The following is an 18,788-nucleotide window of genomic DNA, read 5'->3' as shown; positions in this document are numbered from 1 at the left end:
CTGTTTTCTCGGTTCTCTAACATTCATTTCTGGCCGGTAAAAAGATTTCAATGAAGAGATCAAATCTAATACCTTTTCACATATTAGCTGTATCAAGAGGTTAAGTGTCGGCACTTTCACTGCCACAACCCAGGTTCGATTTAGTTTGCTTGTAATGTTTTCCGATTTTGTTCAGTGATGTTTTTTTTTTCAGTGATCCATTATTGCACAAATAAAAACGCCACAGTATTTTGCGGTATACAAGCCTAAGCGGGTTATAAGGCACACTTAAATTTCTGGCCAATTTGTGGTTTTTAGGTGCGCCTTATAGTCTGTAAAATATTGGTAAATCTTGTTAAGACAACTGAAATTTGAGTCTCATGAGTAAGATGAATAGTCTTATTTTCTCTTTTGTATTCATTCAGTTTTCTTTCAATCTTTTATTTTATGAAGAAAAAATAATTGAATAAAAAAAGAGTCACTTTAAAAAAACTGAAACTGAAAGTAGTCTGTGGTTAAGCATTAGTTTTTATTATTTTGTTGTTGTTGCTTGCGAGTTTTTCCTCCAACACGAGTTTGTGATGAATGACAGCTTTAAAAGGTCTGGACTACTACACACAGACACGCGTTCACATACACGGACATGGAAAGTGTAGGTGGAAGTAGGGCGCGTGGTCTGGTCAGGCTCAGTCTTCATAACCGTGAGGAGCTGTGGAAAGGAGAGTGTACCGGTCCCAGTCACTGGGAAAGGAAGTTCATGGCGGTGTCTCGTTCCTCCACAAGCTCAGCGGCCGTGGCGTCCATCTTGGCCCGGGAGAAGTCGTTTATGCTGAGGCCGTCTACTACCTTCCAGCTTTTGTTCTGACAATGAATAACATATCACTAGTTCAGAAGATTGTTCAAACATAAAGGTTATTGTTTGAATCACCGAATGTTACAGGGAAATTAAGGTGCTTTATTTGGACAATAATTGTGCTCTGCTGGTGAAAGATGATGAAAAATATATATTTTTTGGCTGCATATCATGCAAATCACATTTATTTGCATAGCCCTCAATCACAAAAAGTCTCTCAGGGCTACACAGATCAACATTGCTATGTGAACGTGAACAAAACAGGCCTACTCAAAAATTTGGAACAGTATCCCTTCATAGTCGAAAATGTTTCCCAAATGATTTAGGACCTGGCATCTGTATTATCACACTCATATCAGAAGGCTTCGTGAGCAAAGTGCACTGCGTTGGGCTGCAGGAGACACTCGCTGAAGCTGCTCATTTCTGAAGAGCGGGAGGACGCTTTAATCCGACAACAATGGCGACCCAAAGATGAAGATGCTGTATCTAAGTCAGATCAAGGGAACTTCTCCAGCTACTGGTAAACATGGAAACCAGTCTGTTTCATGCGAGGGGAGCAAACCCAACCACAAAAACAGTCCTGGAGAGGGATGGGTGCCACCAGTCTGTACTTGCCCAAAACACACCACAGGAAGTGGTGCTCCAATGACCCAGGTGGATAAGGGATCCGTAAATCAAATCGTAATATTGCAGACGTGTTTCAAATGTATGCCTTGATTCAACCGGGGATCCACTGTACTTGAATAAAAGGGTGATTTTGCATTTACTTTAATCTGGACAGGAAAGGAGTAGATGAGGTCCTCTGGGATGCCGTAAGAATTTCCTGCAGCATACACGCCCATAGAAACAAATTCACCCTGAAAACAGAAAGTTAACAACATGAACAAACTGTCTGAGAACCATAAAAGTCGCATGATCAACTTTCACATGGCATGTTCCCACCTCCTTGGTACCAAACCAGAGGTCCCTCATGTGGTCGCAGATGGCCTTGGCGGCAGACATGGCGCTGGACAGCTTCCTTGCCTTGATGACGGCAGCACCACGCTGTTGCACTGTCTGAACATTAAAAAGAAATGTTTATTGTTTAGAAAAAAAACGGGAAAATGCTCCAACGTTATTTGAGTGCTACAAGTAGACCTAGCATTGCAAAATTGTGATGTTTGTGACAGAAAGACTTTTGGAAAATAACTTTTTTCACCCCAAAAACATTTATACAGTAAAATTATATCAGTAAATACTAAAGATGTTTGATACTATTTTTTTCCAGGCAAAGAGCAATAAAGAATATCAAAACCAGGAGTAATAATTGATATCAATACAACAAAATGATACTAGCATAACATAAAATTCCCTACTGGCTCTAAAAGAAGTGAGTGATATTTTGGAAAAGTAGTTTTTAATTACAACATATATTTCCCTTAATAATGCATGTATTCAATGTTAAATTAAAGTTCTTTTGATTCCAGGTTTCTGTTTGCCGAATGGCCATGAGAAGGTAGCTGTAGGCTATCATCACGATTACTGATGCCTGAAAAAGGATTTAGAATCGATGCACTGATTCAGTTTTCGCCAATTTCTAGAAATTACGTTTTTGTTTTTTATTCTAACTAATATCCATTGTGACAACCCAAGGGCCCATCTGATAGGGAAGGCTGCAGTAAGTGGGCGAAAACAACCTTTTATAATGGCCAGGGTCGTGAACCACAGCAATCTCCCATTGCATGCCTTCGAATCAGTTGGAGCTTGGGGTGTGGTCACACATGAGGCAAATCCACTGATTGCCCACGGAGCAGCATTTAAACGCTAGAGGGAAGGAGAAAGCTGACCAGGCTGGTGAAGCCAATGCGCCAATCCCTCCATGGCACTGCAGTAAGCAGTCAGTGGCCGCATCCTTTTTGAAGTAAGAAGAGGAACTTCCTTTTGTATGGGCCGAAGACGAGGCAGAAGGCTGGCTTTTGGGAGCGTTTGAAGATTTAAGGTTTAATTTTGATACTAACTGTTCACCCTCTCTGCCTATGGCGTTCTCGCCCCAGGAGAGGGACCTTAAAGAACCCGTGTTCAACCACTGAGCAAAGCCTCCGCTCACCACAGAAAGCCCAGCTACATTTAGAGAAGAATCGGAGTAATTTTTGGACCACCCCCTTATTTTCCCAGAATGTTTTGGTAATTGAAAAACCTCTTTGTTGAACCCTGGAAAACACTCTCTTGTGTAAAACCTACCTAATTCCCCGGGTTGCCACACCATTTTATATATTGTTAGAACGCTGAACTTCAGCAGATTCGAATGATTCCAAACATTTATAAGATAAAATCCTATTTGCAGGCACGGCGAGCCTTTAAGTCAAACAATGGCTATACTCCAAATGGTTCAATTACAGCTTCAGTTTTACTTTGGCTACACCTTTTAAGGAGTTCAGGTAAAAATGCCAGTTACCGTTTTATTATGGTAAAAACGTTTTGAATAGCTCACCGAGATAAAGCCACCCCTGAGCCAGGCGTCGTCCTTGACGCAATCGTACCCGGCCACCTCAGCGCCGTGCATGTTAACTTTGGTGTGGTGAATGTCCGGGTATTGAGTGGAGGAGTGGTTGCCCCAGATGATGACGTTCTTGACTTTGTCAGTTGACACCCCACAGCGCAGCGCTACCTATGGAACCAAGGGGAGCCGCGCAATCGTCAACGGCCTTTTCCCTGAATGCTTTGAACTAGTGTGAGCGTACCTGTGAGGCCGCACGGTTGTGGTCCAGCCGAGTCAAGCAGGAGAAGTTCTCCTTGGGGATAGATGGAGCGGACTTGGAGGCGATGAGGCAGTTGGTGTTGGCTGGGTTGCCTACCACCAGAACCTTAACGCAAAAGCAAAACGATGAATGTCTGAGAACCAGAATCTGTATATCATTCGTTTTTGACTACAGTAATCCCTCGATTATCGCGGTTAATGGGGACCAAAACCACCCGCGAAAAATGAAAATCCGCAAAGTAGCAACGCCCCTTCAAAAATGCTTAAAAAATAATAATAATAATAATTTTTCAAAAATGTTATTATTATTATTTGCTAGACCCGCGAAGCTCTGAACCCGCGAACATGGAACCGCGAAGTAGCGAGGCCCCACTGTATTCGTTTTGACGTTTTTGCCACTAGAAGTTGCTAAATAATACACACTGTCACTTTAAATACCAAACATTAAATACCAAACATTAAATACTGAACAGGTTTGTGGGAAGATCGGCCGGGCTTTCAGCCGCTCTGCCCCCCAGCTCTGGAACTCATTACCAGCTGACCTCCAAAAATCCGCCACTTTGTCCACCTTCAAATCCGGATTTAAAACCCACCTTTCAGATTTTGCCTGTTCATAAATATCTGCCTCACATACTGCCCCCTTTATTTTAACTCTACTTCGTTTCATTTTGTATTTATTACCTGCCTAATTTTATTCTTGTTTTTGTTGCTTGACATTCTGTGTCCAGCGACCTTTGGTGTCCTGAAAGCCGCTTTAAAGTAAAATGTATTATTATTATTATGATTCCGAATAATGATATTATTATTACGTGGCATTATCCGAAGTGGTCAGAAGATCCAAGAAGACACGATATAATTTTTTTCTATTTTAATTTGTGCACATAAGCAAAAATCACAACGCGTTATCAGTTATTCCCATAACAGTTCAGAAACAAATATAGACGGAGTAAACTGTTTTCTGTCTTTTTTGTTTCCCGATTTAATCAAATTGGAATGCTGACGAAAAGGACGAAATTTTTTCCGCTGACTACATAGTAATTTAACCACATGTCAAATTCATGGCGGACTAGTCAGACTAGCGGCTGTTGAACTTGCATCTAACTGCACTGTTTGGGTCTTCCCTCAACTTTTTTTTTAATTGAATTATCTTTACTTTCATCAATAACAACGTAGTACCTTAACAGTCTTCTTTGCGTACTTGTCCAGGGCGGCGCCCTGCACCTTGAAGATGGCCACGTTGGCCTTGAGCAGGTCCTTCCTTTCCATGCCCTCCTTCCTAGGCATGGCGCCCACCAAGATAGCGGCGTCGATGTCCTTGAAGCCTACCTCCGCCTTGTCGGTGGGGATTACCTCTGAGAACACAGGGGAGATAGGTTGTTAACTTGTGGCATTGGTGTATTCATTGAACACTTTGTTGAATAATCAATGCATTGGGCAAACTAAAGAAGTTTAAATTTTAACCGTTTCTTCACAATACATCCAAGGGCTGGGCAATAAATAAATGTACATGGTCTACATTTATATAACGCTTTTCAAGTCAATGAAGACCTCCCAAAGCGCTTTACAATGTGCTTCATACTTTTCCCTTTTACACACTAACTAACCGATAGGAGAGTCAGCCATGCAAAGTAACTACCTGCTATCAGGGGCATTAGAGATTCAGTGTCTTGCCCAAGGACACTTTGACATATAACAGGGAGGAGCCGGGAATTGGACCTGCGACCTCTTGATCCCAAGACGAGTGCTCTACATCCTGAGACAATGCCAAATCTTCAAAGATGTTGTCAACTATCCAATAATAGCCACTTGCTAGTTAACTGTAGCATTTAAGTAAATTAGTCACAAGTTATGAGAAGTTTTTTTTCCACTAGCTGTGAGTGTCACGGTTTTAAATCTGGTTTAAAATAAATTCTGCTTTTTGGGAAATTTTGAATAATTATTTTCTTAAAAACGTATTTTTATATTTATATTACCAAATAATATATACCGTATTTTCCGCACTATAAGGCGCACCTAAAAGTCTTGTTTTTTTTCAAAAGCTGACCATGCGCCTTATAACACAGTGCGCCTTATATATGGCTCAATATTAAATTCGCAAGGTCTCGCAACTACGAGAAACAGCCGCCGACTCCATTTTTCGCGCTGTGCATACTGGGAAATATTAAACGATTGGTAGTTGCCGGGGCTCGTGTTGTATTTGTTTACTAAGTGGCAAAATGGCTACCCCATTAAACTGCTTAATTCATATTCAACAAATACAGTATTTGTCTGAATCCAGGGTTATGACTGGTGAAGATGTAAAGCACAATTTACCTTAAACAAACGCAGAATTATTCAGAATGTCACGTTTGAGAGAGAGAGAGAGCGAGAGAGAGAGAGAGAGAGCGAGATTCTCTTTCATACGTGCATTTGTATAAGAAAATGGCTCCTGTTAAGAGACACGCGTACAACGCCGAGTTTAAACTCAAAGCAATCAGTCACGCAGCACAACACGGCAATAGAGCGGCAGCGAGAGAGTTAAACTTAAATGAATCGATGGTACGGAAGTGGAGAAAGGATGAAGATAAGCTCCGCCAAGTAAGGAAAACTCAACAAAGTTTCCGTGGCAATAAAGCAAGATGGCCAGAGTTAGAGGAGACACTTGAACAGTGGGTTGTTCAACAAAGAGCGGCAAGCAGAAGTGTCAGTACGATAACTATACGTATGAAGGCAACAGCGCTGGCACAAAAACACCGGACGTGTTGGATGGCCCATTCACTGAGATATGGTCAATTCGAACACAGCAGAAGAAGAATTCGAGGGATTCGTCGATGAGGAGCTTATAGAGTGATCTTTGTTTTTCTTTTGTGTGTTTACGTTTTACATTTTACAGTTATTATGTTATTGCTTTGCACTCGTTGTTTTTGCACATTACGAGTGTCACTTTATTGCGATTGCACTAACGTTTCATTTAAAATAACAGTATCAGACGTTTTTTTCTTTGCGTGTTGACTAAATGGACAAAAAATAAAATGATATGTCGATGTTGTTCAAAGATGTCAAAGATGTGTCACTAAAATGCTTTACCTCAGAGAAAATAATAAAACAGCTGTTTATTTATTTTGGGAGTGAATGGAGTTGTGGAAAGCTTGTTTGTTAATAAAGTTTGACCTTTTTGAATATTTTGTTGACATTCCCTTGAGCGTGGCAACATCTAGAGGTTGCATGAAGTAACTACATTCTCTACTGTAGTCAAGTCGTCACATTTATTTACCGTAAATAGCCCTTAATCCCAAAAATGTCTCGAAGGACTGCACAGGATTACAATTACAAAATTGCACAATTACCTGATCTTAAACCAGCATGCACTTATAGCGCCTTATAATGGGGTGCGTCTTATGTATGGCATAAGTTTTAAAATATATCATTCATTGAAGGTGCGCCTTATAACATGGTGCGCCATATAGTGCGGAAAATACGGTAATTAACAATTATTCAATAATAAATTACCAAAATTATCCCACATTTAATTATTGTTTAAAACCAATTAAAATAGTGATTGTCCAGGCTGACTGATTGAATTAAGATTTTTGGAACGTATTGCCCACCCCTAATACATTCATATATTGTTAAATTGTAGTAAAGAAATAATCATTTAAGTACTCAAGCATATTACTCAACAATGAACACAAGCAATCTGGTGCAAACAGGGATTTGGGGGGCAATAAGGTCTTATGTTCAATATTTTAGTACACAAACAGAGACCTAGTAACACACCATGTAAGTTTACAATCATTCCCCTATTGGGTGATAAATAACCATTGAGATGCTTCCACAAGGTTGATAAGTGATGATAACAAGCTTGCTGTTGTCATTATCAAAATGGACTTCAGTCCCTATTCACTGCCCCCTTCCACTCACTGCTCTGATTGGCCAGCTTCTGAGTGAGCTCCTTACTCACCTGGTCAACGCACTCAAAAGTTCTGCGGCGACCCTGATCTTTGCGCCATTTTTTGAGAAGCCGTTCAAAAGGTTGTTATGCAAACTGATGACTGACCACAAGATAGAGGCTTACCCCTAAGCAGTGGCAGGGCACAGTCCTGCAGCTCCATCACAACGCCATCCAGCACCGGCAGCATGGGAGGAATGTCCAGCAGAACCAGGATGATGGGCTGACATACACAAATTACAAGTCAAATCAGGCAAATTACTTGATTTGAAAAGGTTGGACTGCCTCCTTTGATTTTCTGATACAATTATAGGAAAATATACCAACAGTATACCATATTTCCAAGATTATAAGCTGATACTTTTTTTCAATCGAGAGCTCATACAGAGATGAGGCTATTCTCTAGAATTTTCTTCCACCAATACGAGTGTTCTAGCTCAGGGGTCACCAACCTTTTTGAACCTGAGAGCTACTTTTTTTGTTACTAATAGTGTGAAGGGCTGCCATTTTTAAATGAATTGCTAAAATAATAAGAATGTTGTTACAATTTTGTTGTGATTATTAAATGTAGGGTTAGAACAAGCTGTCAACCACTAAAACAGTGTTTTAAAAACACTGATCATGTCAATGATTTCTTATGCCAGTTAGAAATCAAATTTCCTGGAAAATCACTATGACCCATCACTGGTGAGCTATTTTCAGAACCATCCCACAGGCTACTTAAGTGCTTTTAAAGGGCTACCTGGTGACCATAGACATTTATGTTGGAGTGGCCTACTCTAGAGAAGTAGGATTAAAAAAAAACACAAAAACTCAATGCAAAGACAAAAAGGGGTCTTTTGTGTGGCAGATGGAATTACAAACTGTAAAATGTTTTTGAATTATCGCTTCTACATAATGGAACCTACATCAAGAAGTTCGTATGATGCGAGCATTGTGTTGATAAATACTTTATTTTCACTTAGTTCTGATGCGTTTTATGTAGCTAAAATGTTGCCATATTCAAAGGCCATGTTCGGAAAGAATCTGTTCAGTTTCATACATTTCAATTTATAGTTCTAACTGGTTCTGTAGATACAGTAAACATAATTTTTCAACATACAGATTGCGACTTATAGTCCAGTGCATCTTTTTTTTTTTTACCCTCAATAGAGTGGGTTCCGCTCATACAACTGGAAAAGCGGTAACAACTCTCCAATTTTTATCCGAGCAATATTTCTGAATAGTTGGAATTATAAAATTTTACACATTTAACATATCATGGGTATCAACCTGAAACAATTTGTTGAATTCTCCTGAAAAGTAATGACTTTGGAGATGCAATATTTCAGGCCAATGTCACTGGTGTATATAGTAAAGCCAATATTATATATGCCAAAATATATTCACAAAATTATCCATGTCCGTAGTTGTACATCTCAAAGGTTGTATCTTTAGTTCCAATATGACTACAAAATCTTACTTAGGCCTGCCACTAATAATTATTTCTGCAATCAAAAAATACATTTTTAAATTAAATGACGAATAAAAATCACTTAAAATAGTCAAACATTCAATCTTTTTTAATAAAACAAACATTCCGTAATGCTACATTTTATTTTTCAGGCTTCGTACACCTTTTTAATGGACACATTCAAGCACTTTCAAAGCCATTTTTCCAATTTATCCAGTACCCAGCATCTTGGTCCACTTGGGCGCAAAGGGGGCAACGACAATGCTATACAAACTGCCAGCTTGCTGTTAGTCACGAGGGAAGAAGAAATGTAGTGGCAAAGCCAAGACACTAGAGCAGGCATGCCGGTGAAATTTTTAAGCAGACTTGATTTATTTTCCTTTATTTATTGCGTGGTCTATCGAGTTATACTGCTGTGAAACATGGCAACAATTTTAAGCATCACCCAAAATACAAGCACCTTTCAAACATTGAAAAAACATTAAAATTAAAGCATTTTTAAAGATTTTAAGCACCTGTACGAACCCAGATTTTGAAAACAGTGAATAGGACTGCTAAGATGCTAAAATTTGAAGTAAAAAAAAATCAAAATAATTGAATGGCAATTTTGTTTTTTGATGGAATTCTAATGTTGTTCTTTATAGCTTTATAGCATGCTTACTGCGTGGGACTGTTTACATTCAGGTCAGCATCTCATTACATAGCAAGCTCACCTGCTCCTTCCCGAAAACGTCGCCATTCGCGATGCTGTAGAGCAGCGAATAGGCGATCTGTCCGGCCGCGCCGGTAACCACTACTCGGACTGGATCAGCCTGCGGACGGACAAGTGCAAAATATTTTCATCTATTATTCAGACAACGCCTAGCACCAAGTCAAACTCATAAAATAGCTGTGCACATCTTTGTCTAACAGTTTGCAGTTGCTGTAACTTTACATCCAAATGGCAAGCTAAATTTAGAGTTGATATCATGTCTGTGCTTTGTGCACTGCAGGAACTACTCCAAGTAAAAAAAACATTGGCTTTGTGCATTGTCACAAGGCATTACAAAAAATAAATTTGGACAGAAACAATTTTCAATCAAGTTTCATTCTTTTTTTGCTTCTTTGCCGTAACTTGGAGTGCATTTAGTGCAAGGAAGCCAATGCACATTAAGAAGCACTTTCAGTGCATTGTATCGATCCAACTAAGCAGTTGTGGTTGTCTTCAAATAGGTATTTCTTCACATCCATTCATATGTACATGCCTGCATTAAAAGTCTCTATTCACAATACAGTGTAGCACTGAGCAAGTCTTTTGTGATCTGGTCTAACATTTCATTGCCATGACCGTACTCACTTGAATGAATGAGAACTTAGCCTTAAAACCCCAGTGTGTATTATTTGACCACTAGATAGCACTGTTGTCTAATGCGAATGAAAACTCGTGCCACAGTAAGCAACAAAACGGCAGACAAAGTAGAGATTACACTATGTTATAAGAATACACACTTTTTGACCTCTTTTTTTTTTTTTTTTAAATAAAATGAACATTACTATGATCGTTTGTGTATTTTTGCCTTGTATTCAAATCAATATTTTGTTTGGGTTTTTTTTTTACTAGATGGAGTTTTTTTGTACCACTAGGAGACCCTAAATATTACACACTATCCCTCTAAATAAGACACATGTTTTGACTTTTGCACGACACGTACACTTCTAGCGAAAAAGGATACTCGAAACAAATATAATCCATGACAGATCTCTTCTTGAGTGAAAAACTTGACTTAGAAATCATGAAGCATATACCTTCCCTCCTAGTTATAACGCGGTTCACACACGGTCTCGCGGTTTCAGAGAATTTCAATGTGTATTGTAATCTGCATTCTGATTGGCTAAACAGTATACAGTAATTTCTTTTTTTGAACAGGGGGTCAGCAACAAGCAACTAGCTGCACGTGCCTCTTTGGTGCTCCCTTGTGGCTTGCACCTTAATACATACGTTTTTCTTTTAATTTGAGTTTTTTTTTTCAATGTGGCTCTTTGAACACTTTGGGTTGCCAAACCCAGTTTTAAACGACTGCTTGGGTAGTAAAAGGTGTTTGTTCTTTCAGTTTCTATGTATAATACGGTATGTAATTGGATACTTGTAAAAAAAATAAAATAAAAAGCTTTCTACTTCACATATTTCACCTATCAGGTTCTCTTTGGAAAGTAATCCACATGCTAACAGGTTCAATTTTCATATTAAATGAGATACGTTCACTCGTCTTCCGGTTGTAGGGTGCAAATTGTATCCATATTCCGAAAAAAAACCAAAGCAAGTTTGCACGTTGTTACGACCGTGCAAACTTCCATAATTAAAATGGATACTGAAATCGGTGCAGAACCACGAGTGCCACGTCCAAACTCCATTCAATGAAAATACTGTATTAACAGAGTAGGTACAAAAAAGCATCACTGTTGTTGTCAAAATTGTGTCCTGCAAATAATATGATTGCGTTGCTTGTGAATGGAGCCTTGATGAACTGTGTTCCCCCTACCGTCACAGTTTAAAACCATTAGGGGTTATTTTGCAACTCGCCTGTCGCGTGACAGAAGTAGGTTGACGTCACCACGATCCGAAAACGAGACCATAAAGTTATCTAAACGAATGCTTGGTTGCATCCACAAACCACATAACATAAAAACTGAAGCGGATAAATCGTTTGAAAATGTAATGAAACAATCGAGGAATAAATGAAAGTCATTCTGCTGCATAACAGAATAGGCCGCTCCATGCATTTATAAAAATGACCCCAACCCCAAAAAAACAAAAAGAAATAACACCCACGATACTTTACGAAAGTAATGACTGAATGGAAATGCTTTACCATTTTAGACGACGACGGGCGAGTACAAGCGCTTAGCGAGGAGAGGATGGAGGAGGACTCGAGTGCTTGGAGGCTTGAGGGTCACCTCTATCCAGGACGACGCCTCCTTCGTGATCCACGAATAGCGATGGGATTTGTAGTTTTTTAACGCGTCCACACCGGTTAGTCTCCCTAAAATAAACTACGTATACCACAATACATCGCGCTAACCTTCACGGGCCTACTTTCCCCAAACAAGGCTCATGACCGGAAATGTAACGGATTATGCAAATTAGAAAGCACAGTATGTACAGTATAGAATATATAACACATAGGTAATACTCAATAAAAACAACAACAATGATAGTTATTATAATAAGCGACTACTTTACACAACGAATTAATTGATCAAACTCGAGACTTTTAATGCAATAGGTGCGTTCAGCCCGTTTTATTGGTAAATTATTGTTTGTTTAGTTTGTTGGCTACAATTTCTTTATTTGCAATGTTTTCTTAATCTAATCTATGAGGAATTAAATATAAGCGGATCGAAAAATTAATAAATGTACGTACTGTGTTAGCGACACCATACTGCGAAATGTGGAATTGCAACTTGTATTCGCGGCCAAGGAGGGAGAAGATAGACCGTCAGACAGGCATCGTCTTGCTGATAGAAAAGTGAAAAAACCTGTCTGTGAAGTTGACTATTGATGTCTGCGTATTTTTTTTTTATAACATTATTGTTTCTATTAGTGTTTATTTTCATTTTTCTTGTTTTGGCTGTTTGTTGTCTTGTTTTAGCTTTTATGTGGATAACTGTGTGGGTTTATGCTATAAAACCCAATAAGATATTTAATTTAACATTATTACCCTTAACAATATTTCGAAGTGATAGATCTTTTTGTTTTTTTGGGGTACTTAATTTCTGTCAAAACACGGATCAGGTTAAGCATTTCTCACAACCATTAGAAAAGATTAAAAAAAACATAATAATTAAAGGGACTGTTTGTAATATTTAGTGCCTCCTAGTGGTACAAAAATATTTAATTCAGTAAAACATTGATTTGAATACTACAAAAAATCACGAGCTATCATACCAATGTCATTTTTTTGCATAATTCTTGCAAATATTCTATTTTTCTTTGTGTTCGTTTGCATTTTTATTGGTTTGGCTGTTGTGTAGGTTTAAGTTGTAAAAGCCAATACAACATTTGATTTAAAATGACCTTTCTAAAAAATATTTCTAAGTGATAGCTCTTTTTGTTTTCTGGGACTTAATTTGGTCAGATTAAAGATATCTAACAGCAATCAGAAGACATATATTTTAAAAAAACATAATTCATTTCTTTCTACAACTCTATCATTTCTATTTTACCAGAAACTCACACTGACCTAATACAGGGGAGGTACATTTTTAATGAATCTTGGTGCATTTGTTAATTAGGGGCTCTCTGGTCCCCACAGGCACCATAAATGTGACACCTGTTATATAAAGTATAATATTAGAATCCGGGCCAAAGTATTTCTTTAAATTTTCATACAAGATTCAAGTGAAAGAAAAACTAAAAGAAAAACAGTTCAAAAGCATTGCCAAATGCTTGCTGTGGGGAAGCTGGAGTCATATGATTTGGGAGCAACTGTTAAGCAGCATTAGCGTACTTAACATCCTTTAAGAACCTTGCAGCCGCTATGGCAACAAGTACGACTTAAACAACTGCACTAATCAATCTACATAATTAAAAACTTTCAATTGCATTCTCGAGTCAAAAATCTAACCTAGAAACAAATGTCCAAAATATGAATTGAGGCATCGCTGTGTGTGTGTCTTTGTAACAAGTAAAAAGAATATGAAAACAGCTTGTCCCATCTTAAAAGACATGTTGTGGTTAAATTATTATTGTTGTTCGGTAAAACAGTGTTTCTCAACTGTTTTTGAGCCGAGGCACACTTATTTAGTCAAAAAAAATCTTGAGGCACACTCTCTGTCAAAAATGTACGTATAATGTACAAATAAATGTACATATTTATTTTCTTTTTCTAAAAAAATAATAGTATAAAAATAATACTTGAAATGAGCAAAAAGATCTGCCAGTAAAACTTTTTATTTTACGACATTAACTTTTTCTGTTTGTCTTTTTTTAAATAAGAAATGATTAATCCAAATGAGTACAATTAAAAACAATATTTTTGTACTGATTAATTGTATCATTTTTATTGGAGGTACAATCTTGAACAGCTTCATCAAACAAAATAAGTTATTAAGAACATTTCCCTGTCTACCTCATAATTAATATACAGTATAAAGGGTAAAAGAATAGGAAACTGCTGCTGTAGATGAATGTTAAAGGTTTTTGGCCGACCACTGGAATAAAAGGAAATATACTGAACAATGGCATGCTTTTTTATGGAAAGATAATATCAGGAAATTTCCTGTGGCACACTAGACAAGGACTCCCAGCACACTAGTGTGCCCCGGCGTACTGGTTGAAAAACAATGCTGTAAAAGACGTACAAAGATCGGATACAGTTTTTAAAAGCTGCCGCGTAAAATAAAGATGACCCGTCAATCATGGGAGCTCAACTATTTCAAGAATCTGACCCTTTATTCTTAGTGTATTTCAAACAAAACTTAACTGAAAAGTGACAAAAATACAAAAAAGTGTTCTTCATTCTCACTTTATAAACACATTCTTCACAAGTATAGAAATGTTGTGCAAATCTAACCATGATGTTCCAAGATTACAACTCCAAAAATACAAGAGAATCCTACACTCCAGATGCTTTGAAAAAATATACAGGAGCTCTAGTTAAATAGGCTACGTCCAATGACGTTCTCCTGTCATCAAAGTGTACATATACTGTGTATACATATATATATATATATATATATATATATATATATATATAGAGAGAGAGAGAGAGAGAGAGAGAGAGAGAGAGAGAGAGAGAGAGAGAGAGAGAGAGAGAGAGATACGTAGATAGATAGATAGAAAGATATATATATATATATATATATATATATATATATATATATATATATATATATATATATATATATATATATAATTAAAACCAGCTTGGTGGCCTTGGGGGTACGGCGCCCTCCCAGAGTCTGGGAGGTTGTGGTTCAAGCCTCGGCCGAGTCATACCTAAGACTCAAACATTGGTACCCGTTGCCTCCCTGCTTGGCGTTCAGCATTAGGGGTTGGGGTGGGGTGGTCACCTAATGACTCCCAACACCTCAGTTCGGTTGAGCCAGGGGGGTGGGAATCCCCTCCTCTGTATCAATCTCCCAAAAAGAGTCAGAAATGACTCTAGCCACCTCCCACTAGGGGGTTATGGCTGCGGTATACATAATATATGTATATACAGTGAAGAAAATAAGTATTTGAACACCCTGCTACTTTGCTATTTCTCCCACTTGAAAATCATGGACAGGTCTGAAATTTTCGTCGTAAGTGCATGTCCACTGTGAGAAAGACACATAAACTAAAAAGAAAAATCCAGAAATCACAATGCATGATTTTTTTTAACAATTTATTTGTGTGATACAGCTGCAAATAAGTATTTGAACACCTGTGTGTCATCTAGAATTCTGACCCTAAAATACCTGTTAGTCCACCCATTAGAAGTCCACCTGCACTCCATCTATCATCCTGAATCAGATGCACCTGTTTGAGGTCGTTAGCTGGATAAAGACACCTGTCCACCCCTTACAATCAGTAAGACTTTAACTTGTAACATGGCGAAGACCAAAGAGCTGTCCAAAGACACCAGAGACCGGAGCAATTGCCAAGCAGCTTGGTGAAAAAAAGGTTCACTGTTGGAGCAATCATTGGAACATGGAAGAAGCTAAACAATCTTAATTGGAGTGGAGCCTCATGCAAGACATCACCTCGTGGGGTCTCAATGATTCTAAGAAAGGTGAGGAATCACCCCGGAACTACACGACAGGAGTTGGTCAATGACCTGAAAAGAGCGGGGGCCACCGTTTTACAAGATTACTGGAGGTAAAACACTGAGCAACATGGTTTGAAATCATGCATGGCCCTGCTTGTTACCCTGCTTAAACCAGCAGATATAAAGGCCCGTCTTAAGTTTTCATATGACCATTTGGATGATACAGAGGAGTCATGAGAGAAAGTTTTGTGGTCAGATGAGACCAAAACAGAACTTTTTGGTCATAATTCCACTAGCATGTTTGGAGGAAGAAGAATGAAGAGCACAATCCGGAGAACACCATCCCTACTGTTAAGCATGGGGCTGCTTTGGGGGTCTTTTTCTGCACATGGGACAGGACAAGTGCACTGCATAAAAGAGATGATGACTGGGGCCGTGTATTGTGAGATTTTGGGGAACAACCTCCTTCTCTCAGTCAGAGCATTGAAGGTCAGCCGTGGCTGGGTCTTCCTACACCACAACAACCCGAAGCACACAGCCAGGAAAACCAAGGAGTGGCTCTTTAAGAAACATATCAAGGTTCTAGCATGGCCCAGCCAGCCTCCAGATCTGAACCCAGTCAAATCTTTGGAGGGAGCTCAAACTCCATGTTTCTCAGCAACAGCCCGGAAACCTGACTGATGTAGACAAGATCTGTGTCCACGAGTGGGCTAAGATACCTCATGCAGTGTGTGCAAACCTGGTGAGGGACTACAGGAAACGTTTCACCTCTGAAATAGCAAACAAAGGCTTTTGTACCAAATATTAACATTAATTTTCTCAGGTCTTCAAATACTTATTTTTAGCTATATACCACAAATAAATCGTTGAAAAAAAATCATGCATTGTGATATCTGGATTATTCTTTTTCTCTCTCTCTGTGGATATACAATAAGGATGAAATTTTCAGATCCCTTGATGATATCTAAGTGGGAGAAATAGCAAAATAGCAGGGTGTTCAAATACAAATTTTCTTCACTGTACATGTTATATATATATATATATCAGTGTTAAAAATTTTCATTTGAATTCAAAATGTTTTTTTTTTTTTTTTTTTTTTTTAATGTAACGTATTACTGTGCTGAGCATCTACAGAGTGAGGTTCACAATTCTCTTACCTCAAGACAGAGGGCAAGAATTATGATCTGGCGCTCACCTCAGCTCCAGGCAATAGAATTTGTGATGTAATTCGCAAGCTGAAAACAAGTCTAGCCATCCAGTAATTATTTTTTTTCAAATTGCATGGACTTGTTTTCATAATTGAGGATTTCTCATCTATCAAGGCTTTTATTCAACGGAATCAATATGTAACGTAATACTATGATGAGGGTCTGCAGATGCGAGTGAGGCACGCAATTCTCTTGCCTCTTGACAGAGGGCATTAAGGGAGACTGAAGATTCTGATTTGGCTCACACCTCAGCCACAAAAAATAGAAATAGTGATAATATTAGCCACCCAGTGTTTTTATTTTTTCTTTGTATGAACTCTTTTTTTCATAATGGAGGATTGCATATCTATTTAGGTATAGAAGAGGGAGAAAGAAAGAGAACGTTTGGAAGGGAGTCGATTCCTTATTGATGGGGAGCTGGCTTATATTGCCATTACGTTCGTGAACGACACATAACTAGATGTGACAACGCACCAGGAAGTTTCCTCTGAGCAAGTTCACCTTGTGACGTCATTAGTTAAGAAGATCGCATCTGAAATTTGTCTGAGACGCAGAAAAAATATGACTGTACCGCATCATTGGACACAAACCATAAGGACAGTAAGGAAAAACAGGTGCAACTCACAAAACTCACCTGCGACGAAAATGTCCTTGTCACCAGATACATGGAGGTCAACAGTGTTAACATGACTCTTCAATCGCCTTTTTTCCAGTTTTCAGAATAAAGATAAAAAAGACGTTTCTTGTCCTCCTTTCCGCCACCAGGTAAGAGCGATTGATAGAAAAACAGGAGAGAAAGCTGCGCATGCGCGAAGGGATGCAGAGACGTGATGCTACACGCACCAACTCACACGTTCAGCGTCTAGTCTCCTAATGGGATTTCAAAAACAAAAATAGCTGCTACTAAACCGTTTTTGTGTCAATCAATCTCTGATGCACCCCCTGAGCACAAGTACTTTCTTATTTTGATTTGAACAAAGTGGAGTGTTTACAAAAATGACGAACCCTGAAAATTCCACAATAATTGGTCAAAATTGTATGAAAGTTACATTTTGCTACTTGCCGTAAAAAGAAAAAAGAATTACGTCTCTATTCTTTAGTTTGGACCCAGAAAATACAGCCTTGAACCTAAAGTTTCTCCAGTTTGAAACTCTTTATTGTCCATTGCAGTGGGCAACCAAGGACCATTACCGGGCCATGGGTCTTTTGGGACCGGGCCGCAAATAAAGGACAAGAAATGACAGTATTTCATTATTACACTGTAGATACACAGGGCAGCACGGCGGCACAGTGGTTAGCGCGTGTGCGGTACATGGTCATGGGTTATGGGTTCAAATCCAGCTACCAACCTTCCTGTGCGGAGTTTGCATGTTCTCCCCGTGCTTGCGTGGGTTTCCTCCAGGCACTCCGGTTTCCTCCCACATTCCAAAAACATGCATGTCAGGTTAATTGGCTGGTCCAAATTGTCCCTAGGTGTGAATGAGCGAGCGAATTGTCTGTCCCTGTGTGCCCTGCGACTAGCTGGCAACCAGTTCAGGGTGTCCCCTGCCCACTACCCGGAGATAGCTGGGATGGGCTCCAGCACCCCCGCGACCCTACAGAGGATAAACGGCGCAGCTGATGGATGGATGTAGATACATCATTTCTTTCAACCCAAAAAACTCAAAACGTTGACATAATTTGGGTGTAAAATACTGATTTGTTACTGTAGTATACCACGCTATTTGAGCAATGACTGATCTCCAACCTTTTTCAAGTCGCGGTTTTTTTATTTTGTCACTTACTGGCGCAAATGGCACCCAGTTAGATATGTATTTCCAAAATAACAACTTATTACTATCTTGGCAACGAGTTAATTGCTGGAAGTAGTGTTAAATAGACTCTGTCAAACACTTAAAAAAA

The 18,788-nt window shown here is 38.8% G+C and overlaps 1 protein-coding gene across 2 annotated transcripts; it reads right to left on the bottom strand.

Moving 5' to 3' along the window:
- Nucleotides 1-489: 489 nt before the first annotated feature.
- Nucleotides 490-17,682, bottom strand: LOC148361583 (malate dehydrogenase, cytoplasmic-like). Of its 2 annotated transcripts, none has more exons than XM_088342313.1 (9): nt 17,521-17,682; nt 9,664-9,762; nt 7,624-7,720; nt 4,746-4,921; nt 3,553-3,675; nt 3,303-3,479; nt 1,775-1,888; nt 1,600-1,689; nt 490-840 (listed from the first exon to the last, which is right to left on the bottom strand). In XM_088342313.1, the coding sequence occupies exons 1-9, from the start codon at nt 17,572-17,574 to the stop codon at nt 718-720; spliced, it is 1,053 nt and encodes a 350-aa protein (XP_088198439.1). In that variant the 5' UTR covers nt 17,575-17,682; the 3' UTR covers nt 490-717. The 2 variants fall into 2 exon arrangements, with proteins under 2 accessions (XP_088198439.1, XP_088198440.1); XM_088342314.1 differs by lacking the exon at nt 17,521-17,682 and adding an exon at nt 11,800-11,965.
- Between the last annotated feature and the right edge of the window lie 1,106 nt (nt 17,683-18,788).

The sequence above is a fragment of the Urocampus carinirostris genome, chromosome 8, assembly GCF_059441175.1.
Source record: "Urocampus carinirostris isolate Australia breed hairy pipefish chromosome 8, RoL_Ucar_1.0, whole genome shotgun sequence".
NCBI classification, from domain to species: domain Eukaryota; kingdom Metazoa; phylum Chordata; class Actinopteri; order Syngnathiformes; family Syngnathidae; genus Urocampus; species Urocampus carinirostris.
Note: the sequence above shows the minus strand (reverse complement) of the source record. Positions and strands in the feature narration are given on the sequence as shown.